Consider the following 13,020-nt stretch of genomic DNA (forward strand, 5'->3'; position numbering starts at 1 on the left):
ATGGCGATGGTGTGATGACAATGATGGTGACGATGGCAGTGAAGATGATGGTGATGGCCGTGGTGATGGTGATGGCGGTGATGACAATGGCGGTGGTGATGATGACAGTGGCAGTGGTGATGCCGATGGTGGCGATGCTGCCGATGGTGATGGTCGTGATGGTGACGGTGGGCTCCCGTGGGGTGGGATGCCGCAGCCCTGCAGGAGGGCAGGACATGGTGCAGCCGGCCGGGGACATCGTGTGCTGCCCCCCAGACCCCCTGGCGGGGGAGGCCTGCGTTCCCCTGTGTCGGTAGGAAAACGCTCGTGGGGGACGCTGTTTGGGGAAAAAGACATGGGAGGTGGCTCTTGGTGGACCAGAAACGCTGGTGAGGGCTTCATCTTCCCATTCAAACTCTGTGTTTAGCGATGGAGCAGTTTCCAACACGTTAGCTTAACCATCACTGCGAAAGCTATGGGAAAAAATGTGTCAGGTTTTCAACAGAAAGTCAAATTATTTTTTCAGCTGGTTTCACTCCAAATTCTGATTGGGAAGAGGAACTCGGGGACACCGTTGTGGTGACGAGTAAGCGAGTGGCTGACAGCTTCACTGCGGATGCGGTGGCCAGAAACACCGCTGCACGTGGCCTCTGCTTGTCCTTGGGAAGGGCAGGGGTGGACCCGGGATGGAGCCGGAATGGACCCAGGATGGACCTGGGATGGACCTGGGATGGACCTGGGGTTCTGCGGGATGGACGCCGGATGGGTCCGGGTTCTGCAGGACGGAGGGCGCTGGGACAGGCTCGGGGAAGGCGGCACCGAGAGGAGGTGCTGCACAAAGATACCCAGATACCGGATTAATGCACTATGGTCAAGCCATGCTCGTTTTGCCGGGAGAGGGGCAGCTCTGCCGTCCGGCCCTGCAGGGGTCTGGGGATCTTTGCCCATTCGTTGCTGAAAGGGGAGGCTGGCTGTGTCGATGTGCTGCATTTTTGGCCGCCTGAACGTTTTTAGTACATATTGATGCATTTTGGTAGATGGTGCCATAGAAAGGCGTTGGGATCAGGCGCTGGCTGCCCCGTTTGGCGCTGCCGGACGCCGTTGGCCCGCGCGGGTCCGGCTGCCGCCCTGATTGACGCAAAGCCCGTCTATAAATAAAGCCTTTCTCTCCCTTCATAAAGACTTTGCGGTTTAGTTTGCTTTCAAGGTCAAGATCAGACCTTTCTAAATAAACACATATCAAAGGATCATTAGCGGAGCAGCACTGTTAAATTGAGATATTAACTTCTGTCAGCCGCGCGTTTCCTTTTTGTTCTGTAACTCGCGACTGCGGCGGGTTTTTATTATTTTGGCCCTAGGCGGTAGCATCTGGCTTCTGTAGAGACTGTAAAAATTAAAAAGCAACACAAATCATTGCAAGAGAAAAGCAGTAAATTCAATGATAAGAATTTAAAATTAAAATGTTTCGGCGCTTTTATATTCCGCGAAACATGAAACGAATGAGTTGTGCGCCTGTTGCCATAAAGCCGCCGCCGCTAATAGTCGCCGGGCTCCTTCCCTCCCCGCTCGCGCGCCCGCGGAACCGTTCTCGCCTGAGCAGCCGCAGGAAGGCGCGATGAGGGGAGGCAGCGGTGCTGGTGACGGTGATGGAGGTGCGGGCGGTGCGAAGGGGGAGATGCTGCGGGGGGACCGCAGGGCCCCCGAAAGGAGGCAGGAGGGGATGCGCCCAGAATAAAGCAGCCCTGGCGGGGGTGCTGTGAGCACCCGCATCCCGAGCTCCCGCATCCTGAGCTCCCACATCCCGAGCTCCCGCATCCCGAGCTCCCGCATCCTGAGCTCCCACATCCCGAGCTCCCACATCCCGAGCTCCCGCATCCCGAGCACCCACAACCCAAGCTCCCGCATCCCGAGCACCCGCATCCCGAGCACCCGCATCCCGAGCTCCTGCATCCCGAGCTCCCGCATCTCGAGCACCAGGGCGCACGGGGCTGTGGCGGGCGGGGCGTCGCGTCGCTGCAGGGTGAAAAACGGAGGATTTAGCTTTGGGGTGGGTTTTTCAATCCCCGGGGCTTGCCAGGTGGATGTTGCGTGATCTACTGTGAAACACCAGAGCTTTTCCAGGCGCTGGTACAGAGGCGCGCAGTGCGTCCCCCCCGCAGGAAAGCAGCCGCAGGAGAGCGGGCGGCGCGGCTGCTTTTTAGGAATTAATTTTACATACTAGGTTAAAGTTGGGAAGAAAGCTGCGCCATCTCCAAGTAAATAATAATAACAGTCAAACAAATGCCCTCTTGGGGACAGGTTGCCTTCCATAAAGCTGTTAATTAGCACAGATGCCGCCTTGGAAACCAGCGTGATTTGGTGACTCTGGCACAAAGCGCGCACATCTCGCGTGTGTATCCGCCGGGGGGTTCGCCGGTCTCTCTGCTGCACCACGACGGTTGTGGGGGCTGTCGGGCTCCAGCCCCGCAGCCGGCACAGTGACGGGTGCCACCATCCCCCCAGCCGGCGGCACGCGGTTTGGCACTAGGAGGTGACGGCCAATGTGGAGATGGAAGGAGGAGCGAGTCTCGCTGGAGGTCCCAGATTTGCAGGACACAGGTGCCGGGTTTGGGGTGTCACGGTGGGTGTGAGGGGTCCCCGCGGCCCCCGGCTGCTGGAGCGTCCCCGGTCCCCTCCCCGCGCCGGCGTCGCGGTGCTGCCGTGGGGCCGGTGGGATCACCCAGCGCGTGTGCACGCGCACGGGGGGAAAACTTGAAGTCAAATGTCTGAAAGTCAGATCCCTTTTTAGTATGAATTTGCTGTATCTCATTCTGAGCACTAATTCCAATTTAATTGCAAGTGGCCTGAAGCCTCTTCAATAGGAGTAACAAATGGTTTGATTTTGTAAACTTCATCAGACTGCATTTTAAATGCGACACACTAGCCCGGCTCGAATGCCAATGAAGCACTGAAGTAGCTCTCTGTTTACTAATTATCCGTTTTTACTTCAAGCCACGCTGGCTGGCTTGTCTGATTAAATCGGATTTGTGGGATAGAGAACAGCTAGCAGAGTTTTCTCTATAGTAAACGAGATTGAAACTATGGGCCGCCTGGCTGCACACTGTAAATTATATTTCCTTTTAAAGGGGACGTGTCGCCTTTCTCCCGCCGGCACACCTCCCGCATCCTAAACCGCGCTGAAGCCCTCGCGGCGCGGGGGGACCCACGGCGGCTCCGCTGCTCGCCACGCGCGTTTTCGGGGTTCGTTCCTCCTCTCACGGAGACCACGGGTGGGATGTGGCACCGCATTCGGTGCCAGAGTGCCCGCTGCATCCCTCGCCCGCTGCATCCCTCGCCCGCTGCATCCCTCGCCCGCTGCATCCCTCGCCCGCTGCATCCCTCGCCCGCTGCATCCCTCGCCCGCTGCATCCCTCGCCTGCAGCATCCCTCGCCCGCTGCATCCCTCGCCTGCAGCATCCCTCGCCCGCTGCATCCCTTGCCACCGTGGAGGGGGCGGAAAAGCCCCCGATGTCGCGTGTCGCATCGCGGTGCTCCCCGCACCCCGGCCACCGCGGTGCTTTGGGTGCGAGCCGGGCTGCGCGTCTCCGGGCGGCGCCGCGGGGTTGGTTCTCCCTGGAACGAGGTTCCCCCTGCACCCAGCTGTCAGACCACCTGCTGGCGGGAGCTGCCTCCCGAACAAGCAGCATCCAGACCCAGCCCGGAGCCGCCCGGGAACGGCTCACGGCTGCCGGCAAACGGCGCCGGGTCCGGCAGAGCCACGCCAAACCGGGCCTGGGGAGCAACGCAGCATGGCGGGGCTGCGCTTAAACCTCCCCGGTTGCTAAGACTTTAATTCCGCAAGCTTGACCTACGCTGCCCCCTCCCTCGGTATCTATCTTTGTGCCCGAGGGCTTTTTATATTTTAATTTGCTTTTGAACGTCCTGCAAAATTAATGGTGCGCTCGGGGCCATTGTGCAGCGTACAGTAGAGGGAAGGGCCGGCGGCGCCCGCCGAGAGCCGCCGCGTTTCCCGGGGAATGAATTGCTCGCCCGCCTTCACCCCTTTTAATTGTTGACAGTAAAAAGCATTTAAATGCTGCTTAATTTGTAATCATCTTCCTGCAAAAAAAGGGGAGAAACCATTAAAATGTCAGGGAAATGAATAAATTCGTCTCTTGCCAGTTTGGGGCGGCAGCGTTTCTGTAGCAGGGCTGATTTTTCTTCCCATGGCCGAGGGGCAGCTCGGGGTGGGAGAACAGGGATGTGCCCGGGGGGCTCGGGGATGCGCTCGGGGGCCTCAGGGATGTGCTCGGGGGGCTCAGGGATGCGCTCGGGGATGCGCTCGATGCTCGTGTCCCGCCGCGGGGCCGGGGTGCGGGACCGCCTCCTGCATCCTCCTCGCCGGGCTGGCGTTGCCGTCGCCCCCCTGGATGCTCTTGGCGGGCGATCGGAGGCAGAGGCCTCTGCGGGTGTGGGGGTGCGCGTTGGCCTCCCCTTCGGGGTGTCTGTTGGTCTGCTAACGTATGACCTGAAAACATACAAATGAAAATGCCTTTGGCAGGCCCTGGCAAGCAGCGCGCAGGGATGCTCAGCGCCGGGGACCAGCGCCGTCCCGGCACCGCGGGCTCGTCCCTATCGCTGCGGCTGATGGAGCTGGCCCGTTTTTTTTCTTTTTCAAGCGGGGGCCAATTAGTTTCACAAATGAGGGCCCTGCGGTGCCAGGGAGGATTTGTTACGGCCCCGCGCGCCGGGCCGGCGGCATTGTCCTGCCCTCCGCCCCCGCGGGAGCCCATTGTCCCCGGCCCCAGCGGGGGCTGCTGGCGGCAGATTTATCGGGGCCGGCGTCCCGCGGGCCGGGGCCCCCGCTCCGCAGCTGGCCGCGGCACCGGGGCTCAGCCCCGCGGACCTTTGACCCGTCCTGCTGTCAGCGCCGGGGCCGCCGAGGGCCGCGGGGCCACATACCTCTCGGGATTTGCTCCGCGCGGCCCGTTCGGGTGCCTGCTTCTTTTTAGGAGTTTTTTATTTTCTTTTTTTTGTCCAGGAGCGTTTTGTCCGCAGCTGCGTGGGGGCGCGCCGCCCCCGCCAAATCCCCGCGGAGGGAGGAACGCAGCTCCACGTGGGGCTGCCGCTCTTGCTGCTTTTATTCCCGTTTCACTGGGTTTTGCAGGTTTCGGAGCGGTTCTGGGCAGCGCGGTGCGGCGCTCGCCAGGGCTGGCACCGAGCATCCTCCATCATCCCCGGAGCCGCAGGGCAGAGCCGGCTGTGCCGCGCCGGGGCGGGTGACAGCGCCGTGTCACCCAGGTGTCGCCAGGCCGGGGGGACGCTGCCGGGGCCAGATTTAGCAGCCCCCCTGCCCCTAGAGCAGCGCAGACCTGGTGGTTTCCTTGAACATCTTGCTGCTGCTAATGAATTGCTAATACAATTTTCTAGATAATTTTATTTCCATAGTCCTCACATTTTAATGTCTCCAAAAAGCGAGCATTTATTTGCTTAATCTCCCTGCGTAATACAATTTGCATTGACTCACAGGTTCTGAACAATCAGCTGTGCATAAACGAAAACAAACTGTTTAATAACGCAAAGCTCTGATATTCATGTTGACGCTGTATCGGTATCCGAGCTCGGGGTTTTTTCCTGCTTTTGCTGGTGTGTTGGTGCAGATGGATTCATGCTCAGCATGGCTTTGTGGGGTGGTTTTTGGGGTCCCCTCTCGTGCATGGCGAGGGCTGAGCGCGGCAGCGCTGGCAGGTGCCCGGGGTGTGCTGACAGCCCCACAGCTGCCGTGCGTTGGGGTGGGGGCTGCCAGGTGCCACCAATGCTATAAAGCCCCCCTGCCCTCCTCCAGCCTTCCCCTGCTGGGGCTGCCACGGCAGGATCAAGGAGGCTGACGTCCTGCTGCTGGGACTGGTGGCACCCTGAGCCTGCGGCCAGCGTGTCCGCATTGCCGCAGGAGCGCCCCCGGTGCCGGGTGGGCGCAGGGATCCCCGCGCGGCCGGCGGGACGGGGGCCTCGCGCGGTGCCTGACCGCGTCTCTCCCGGCGCAGGGACGGACATGGCGGTGTTCTGCCTGCTGTGCGGGAAGCGGTTCCAGACGCAGAGCGCCCTGCAGCAGCACATGGAGGTGCACGCCGGGGTGCGCAGCTACATCTGCAGCGAGTGCAACCGCACCTTCCCCAGCCACACCGCGCTCAAGAGGCACCTCCGCTCACACACAGGTACGGCACCGGGCGCGGGGCGGGCGGCTGGGGCGTCCTGCCGCCTTCCTCAAGAAAAGAGTGGGAAAAGGAAGCTGAAATGATCTCAAAAGCAGCTGCAGCTGAGGTTGGTTGGATTTAAAAGATGAAATGGAAAATAACCCCAAAGCTGCGTGTAATGAGCTGATCCGGTCTAAGGTGCCGTGTGACCTCCTTAGGGGCTGCGCGATGACACCGGGCGCAGGGCAGGAGATGCACATAATCAGCCGGGGCTCGGCCCTAATGGGATTAGGGCGGCCTGCGCTGCGTGGAGCCGCGGTGCCGGGCTGGGTGCCGGGGGACAGCGGGGCTTGGCCGTGTCCTCAGAGCACCCGTGTCCTCAGCTGCTCCCCAGCAGGTCCCCAGGCGGGACAGGTCCTGGCTATGCCGTCCCCACAGGGACCGTGGGGAGCCCCGTGGCGCAGGTCCGGCGGCAAACCCTCTGCTTCTATTGCTAGTGGGGAAAAACGTGTGCCAGGTCAGGACACTCCTCTCCCCGATAAGCATTGTGCACGCACGTGGCCTTGCAGCGACATTGAGGTGGCCGCTGTGGCCGTGCCGGTGACACCCCCGAGGGTCCCTCTGGCAGCTGCCAGACCCACACGTGGCACTGGGGTCCCGGCGCGGGGGACGGGCACCGTGCGCTGGCGATAAGCGCGTTAACACCGAGCGCCAGGGCTATTCCTGGCCGGTAATCCGGTGACCTGGGCTGCGGGTCGAGCCCCGCGTGTCCCACCCCAACCTCTGCGGCTTCAGCAGCTCCCGGCTGGCGCAGCTCCGGGCGGCCGGTGCCTCGGGGGTCTGTGGTGCTGGATGGTTTCAGCCCGCAAGGGGGTGGGATGCTCATGCTCTTCCCGGAACATTCTGGGGGTCCCGGCTCCCGTTTAGGTGGATTCTCCTAAAAATGGAGCGCACGTAAAGCTGTCTGCCTCCGGCTGCAAAAGCTTTGACTACAGGATTGAAAACCAAGGCAATAATTTGGAATTGGGCGCGGGGAGGCGAAATGCAGCTGCCCACAGGCACCGCCTGCCGCCTTCGGAGGAGGGTCCGAAACGCGCCCGAGCATTCTCCTCCTCCTCCTCCCCCCGCTCCGGCGCGCCGGCAGCAGCCGCGGGAGGGGGCGAGGGGCCGCGGCACACGGCCAGAAAGTAAAATATCATTTTAAAGAGGAAGCGAAAGCACAGGCATGTGAGTATATAACGAGAAGGACAATTTATGCCCAGGCACGAGTGCAGTTTGACATGGGGATAATGAAAAAACGTAGGTCATTGTGGATGACTTAAGCCTTCACAGCTGAAGCAAATGTATGAAATGCGGGGAACATTACACGCTTGGCAGCTCCGCACATCTGCAGCAGGACAAGTGAAATACAGTTGGCCATTCTTTACCATAAACTGTGCTTGTAGGATATGCGGCACAGAGAAATTGTAATTACAGTGACAAGACAAATCAGTAATATTTAAATATTCATGAACAAAGTCTCGGACGATCAATCTATCTTTATTGTCCTTGCCTTCGCGGCTGTAATAAATAAGTAGCTGGAGCCCTCACCTTTCCTTCAAATCATTCCGCCTTCGGTGCCGAACCAGAATTCATTTATCACCACCCGGCCTGGAGCGCGGGAGGTGCCCGAGCCGGGTCTGCGCCGGCGATGCCGGCAGTAACCCTGGCAATGGGCGGTGGGGGCCGGCAGGGTGGCGGTGCCCTCGGTCCCCGCGCTGCCGCGGACACGAGCATCCCGGGGGCGCAGGGACCGCCGTGCTGCACCGGGGGGCCGGATGCCCCGTCCCCAGGGTGGGGGTCAATGGGGCTGGGGGCGCGGTGCGGCGGCTCTGACACCCGCGTGTGCCGGCAGGCGACCACCCCTACGAGTGCGAGTTCTGCGGCAGCTGCTTCCGCGATGAGAGCACGCTGAAGGGCCACAAGCGCATCCACACCGGAGAGAAGCCCTACGAGTGCAACGGCTGCGGCAAGAAGTTCAGCCTCAAGCACCAGCTGGAGACCCACTACCGGGTGCACACAGGTGGGTGCCGGGGCTGCGGAGGGGCCGGCGATGCCGGCGCTGGGGAGCAGGGCAGCCGGGGATAACGATTCATCGGCGCGTCACTCCTGTAAATAGGGGATCAATAGCCCGATGGGTTCTGCTGTTCATTACTGGGTTATTGGCTGCGCCCGCGCGGCAGCGTCGATGCCAGGCAGCTGATTCCAGCCCCGTCTCCGCAGGTGAGAAGCCCTTTGAGTGCAAGCTGTGCCACCAGCGCTCCCGGGACTACTCGGCCATGATCAAGCACCTGCGCACGCACAACGGCGCGTCCCCGTACCAGTGCACCATCTGCCTGGAGTACTGCCCCAGCCTCTCGGCCATGCAGAAGCACATGAAGGGCCACAAGCCGGAGGAGATCCCCACCGACTGGCGGATAGAGAAGACCTATCTGTACCTCTGCTACGTCTGAGGCCGGCGGCGCCGCGGACTGGGCAGAAAACCACCGCCGCACCCGCCGCTCTTTTCGGTTCCCATCCGTTGCTTCTCGCTGGGAGGGGGACACGCTGGCCCCTTCCCCAGCCCGCCCGCTTCTCTCCCCGCTGCGCTGCGCCGCTGCTCCCTCGCCGCGGGGCGGCTCTCGCCCCTCGCACCCCCGGGGAATTCACTGCCCCATCTGCTCCTCCGTCACCAGCACCGGGCGCCGGCGCTGCCGGGAGCACCGCATGGGAACAAGGCGCTTCCCCCACAGCGTGCGTGTGGCCGGTGCGGCGGGAAGGCTTCAGTTCCTGGTGTCCCCCGGCGCGGATGGACCCGGGCCCAGGCGGGGGCGGCTCCCCGAGGGGCTCGGCCCGTTTTGGGGGTTCCCGCTCTCCAGGCTGTGGTGTCGTGGGTGGGACGGCTCGGGCATCGGCCCTAAGGGCTTTGGTGAGAGCATCCTGGGGGTTTGGGGAGGGACCCGCGGTGCTGCTGGGTCAGGGCGGGCACGAGGGGCTCCCGGAGCCGCCCCCTCCCCACCCAAATCCCTCTCTATGCATTTCCCACCGTGCTGGGAGGATGCGGCCGGTTTGGTGATGCGCGGCAGCGCCGGTGCGGGGCTGTGGGAGTGCGGCATCGCTCGAGCCAGGGGTGCCCTTTTTCTGCCCATTTTCCGCTCCTTTGGGGCGCCGGGCCGGTGCCGCGCGGTGTCTTGCCCGGGAGCTGCCAGGGAGGGCCGGCGGCTTCGCTCACCGCGTCTTATTTGCTTTTTGTTTTGTTTTGTTTTTAACTTTCTTTTGGAATATTTCCACGTTTAGCACATTTTACTTGAAATTACCTCGTTTTTTGTGACCTCATAAGCTTTTATTGATTTGGGGGTCGGGGCGGCGTGGCCGGGCGTGCCCGGCGCTGGAGGTGCGCTGCGCCCTCCCCGCCGGCCCCGCTGTGCATTATCCGTACCAAAACTGGTATTTTTTGCCCGGCCCGGTGGGGCCGGGGGTGTTGGTTCTGAGCTACCTCTTGTGTTGGTTTTCGTTGTGTTTCTGCTTGGCTCTGCGCGTCCCGTCCCCCGTCCCGTCCCCCATCCCATCCCATCCCATGCTGCGCTTGCGCCCGCAGGTTTTTTGGGGTTTTTTTGGTCGTTTTGCTGTGTTTGGGTGAAGGGGAAGAGCCGCGGCAGGGGACGGTGCCGGGTGCGGTTTGCAGGGATGCGGAGCCCCTCGGGGTCCACGTCCCCCTGTCCCGGCGCCGAGCAGGGATGCGGGCGCAGCATCCTCATCCTCGTCCCCGCGGGCCGGCCCGGGGCCTTGGCGGCTGCGCGGGGACGCGGCTGGCGCGCGGCCCGGCTGTGACCGCGGAGAGCGGCTCGTTAACGGTTGTGCCTAAGGAAAAAGAGAAAAAACAAAAAAAAAGGGAAAATATATTTGGAAAAAAAGAAAAAAACAAAAGAAGGGTTGTTTCACATGGGAAGTCGCTGCGGTTTCCGGCGCTTTCGCGGCGCGCGGCCGAGCTCATGTGGCTGTTTTGCTTTAGCGTCCCCTCCCGTCCTGCTGTGCCCGGTGCCCCCGGCACTGGGCGCTGCCGTTGGCCGCGGCACAGCCCCCGCCGCCCCAGCCCCGCGCGTCGGGATGTGTCTGTGTCGTAGCCGTGAGGACCAAGCGCCCGCGGCCCCCGCGGCCCCGGGCCCCCCAGCTTGTGTCGTGCCGTCCCCGCTCTGTGCTGCCGCTCGTGGTTCGGGTCCGTCGCTGTCCTCGTTCCGTCTACCTCAGCACCTCCGAGCGCAGAAGGTGCCCCGTTCCCCCTCGGTTTTCTCAGAGCATCTATGGGCTCCTATTTTTTGTACGACGTCCCCCTCGCCGTTCGCTCCCGTGCGGTTCTGCTTGCGAGTCCTCTCTGTCCTGTTGCCACAGACGCCCTTAGCTAAAAGTTTCCTGAAAAATAAAAGAAAAAGACAAAAAAAACCCAAACGCAACAGTGGTGGTGTCTCTAGTCGCAGCTCCGCATCTGCCTTCGTCCTGTGTAGATTCAGATGCATTTCCTTGTAAGACTTCAGTGTTTCTGACAGAGGAAAAAAGAAAAAGACAAAAAAAAGCAAAGAAGAATATACTGCTGCAGGTTTTTTTCTCTCCATGTGTCACTGAGTGAAGTTCGTGCCTTCTATAGCAAAGAGAATATTTTTTACATCCTACTAACGGTAGATTTTTTTGTAGTGAACATTTTTTGTATTTTTATTTATAAGTCTCATAAGGAAAATAGCAATGTTCAGTTGTATACCTTGGATCTGCAGTTAGCAAACAGAATACAACCAATAAAGTTAATTCCGTTGTCTCGGCCTGCCGTCTCCTGTTGCTGCGCCCGCCGGGAGGAGGAGGAGGAGGAGGAGGATGCAGATGCAGCCCGCGGCGCGGGGGTCCCGGCGGTGAGTTTGGGAGTGCCGTGTGGCCCCCTGGGGCTGCACTGGGGGTCCCGTCCCTGACGCAGCCCCGGTGGGTGGGGGAGCCCCAGGGGCGCCGCCGTCCCCATGGTGGGGCGCGATCCCCGTCCCGAGCGACGCTCCGTCCCGTCCCGCGGCGCTGCCTGCGCGGCTCCCCGGGGAGCGACTTCGCCTCAATGGCAGCGAGCTCGTTCATTTAAACCTGCCTGCGGAGCCGGCGGGCCCCCCGCCGCGGTAATTATCCCGTAGTTCCCGACTGATTGCTGTACACTAAGCTTAAGCCCTCCTTTATTTATTTACTGACTACATTAGCGGCAGCGCCTGCGCTCCCTCGGTGCCGCGGCCACGCGCGGCGGGGCCGGCTGGGTGCCGCGGCGGGACCGGCCGTGCCCGGGGCGCTGCCCCCGCCCACCCGGGCGTTACGGTGAGCTGAGACGTTAATTACGTCAAGGTCGGACGCAAAGCGTCACTTTGGTTTTGGCAGGGACGGCCTGTGCCGGGCGCGCCGGGCAAGCGGCCCTTTGGTGCGGGGAGAGCGGGCAGAGGTCCCGCGCGGAACCGGGGCGGGGGCACACGAGCCCCTTCTCCGGCGCTGGGCCGGGCGCAGAGCGTTGTCACCATCCCGGGGAAGCGGGGTAGGACCAGGCCTTTGTCTGCACGCTCGCGCAGCAGCTGGGAGCGATTATGCTGCAACAATGTTCTGTTCCATCAACATTATGTCCTCATTAAACCTTTATTAGTAGATTAGATTCAGATTTATTGATTTTTTTTTATTTTTTTTTTTAAGAGGAAAATCCAGGCTCCTCTCAGAGAGACGCCTGCAGCTCTGCCCCGCACACGGCGCTTCCCAAAGCAGCAAGAGGGCAAAGGGAGACCCTGGGCTCTTCTTCGGGCACAGGCGGCCTCCTCGTCCTGGGGAAAGGAGCGTGGAGCCGCGCGAGGGCGCGGGGTTGGGTGCTGGACGGCGTCCTAGCGCAGGGAAGGACGGAGATGGGCACCCGCGTGGTCCCAAGGATGTGGCAGCACAGGTGAGCGCCCCGCGGTGCGCCCCGAGGGGCAGCGGGTCCTGCGGCGGGACGGGGACGGCGAGGCTGGCACAGGGGTCTCACTGCCCTGTCCCCGCAGCGGGCGCGTGGGCCGGGCGGCACCGCGCCCCCGGGTCAATGGGCCCATTGGATTTGTCTGTTGGAGCGTTTGATGTTACATGAAGGCGGCTCATTCCAGAGGGTGTTAATTGCCTGCTGCAGTGATCAGGTCTGTAGCACCATCGATCTCGGCAGGATCAATGGGCTGATTTAGTGTCTCGCGAACTCTTTAACTGGACACCTCATCAATAGGCAGCCACTTACCAACCATCAGCGCGTTAGCACGGGCCGGCGCTGGCAGGAGCCCCCTGCACCGTCCCCAACCCCCTGTCATTCAGCGGGGAGTTTTCCTGCAGGTGACGGCTCTGGGACACTAAGCGGGGCCCTTGGTCTGGGGCCGGTGGGCGTGGGGGCAGACACAGGAGAGCTGAGCACTGTCACCCCACCGCCCACAGCCCGATGGCACCAGAGAAGCTCCTGGAGCACAGGACGGTCCTTCCTGGCATCCCCAGTGCTTTCGAGGACGGTACCTGCCCTGGTTGCTCAGGTACGTGATGAGTGAGTGGAACCTTCCCAGGGTGTAAGGCAAGCACAGCGGGACTGGGCAGCACCCCAAAAGGACTGTTGGTGTTTCTCGTCACAGCCCCCCACTGCCCCCAGGTCTGAAATGGTAGCAGGCCCTGCAGTTTGGGCTCGACCCCTGCTCTTGGGGGCAGCCGGAGGTCCCCTGGTCTCCTCACAGCCTCGGCCCCTGGCAGGGGGGACCAGGGTGTTCACCCGCAGCCGTGGTGGCACTTGGTGACCCCACGGATATTCTGGCAACACCTGCCCACCGAGCCAGTCCTGGCTCAT

General features: G+C 61.7%; 2 protein-coding genes across 3 annotated transcripts in view; both read left to right on the forward strand.

Moving 5' to 3' along the window:
• ZBTB16 (zinc finger and BTB domain containing 16) overlaps positions 1 to 8,644 on the forward strand; it is a gene marked incomplete at both ends in the record, with an annotated part of 42,343 nt that extends 33,699 nt beyond the window's left edge. For both annotated transcript variants that reach the window (XM_080357967.1, XM_080357966.1), the window contains 3 exons: positions 6,003 to 6,173; positions 8,047 to 8,214; positions 8,415 to 8,644. In XM_080357967.1, the coding sequence (XP_080214093.1) occupies positions 6,003 to 6,173; positions 8,047 to 8,214; positions 8,415 to 8,644 (569 nt within the window). The remainder of the gene's footprint in view (positions 1 to 6,002; positions 6,174 to 8,046; positions 8,215 to 8,414) is intronic.
• The window catches only part of USP28 (ubiquitin specific peptidase 28), a gene marked incomplete at both ends in the record, with an annotated part of 269,710 nt that overhangs the window by 231,130 nt on the left and 25,560 nt on the right, over positions 1 to 13,020 (forward strand). The gene's annotated exons all lie outside the window — the stretch shown is intronic.

The sequence above is a fragment of the Nesoenas mayeri genome (genome assembly GCF_963082525.1).
Source record: "Nesoenas mayeri genome assembly, chromosome: 22".
NCBI classification, from domain to species: Eukaryota; Metazoa; Chordata; class Aves; order Columbiformes; family Columbidae; genus Nesoenas; species Nesoenas mayeri.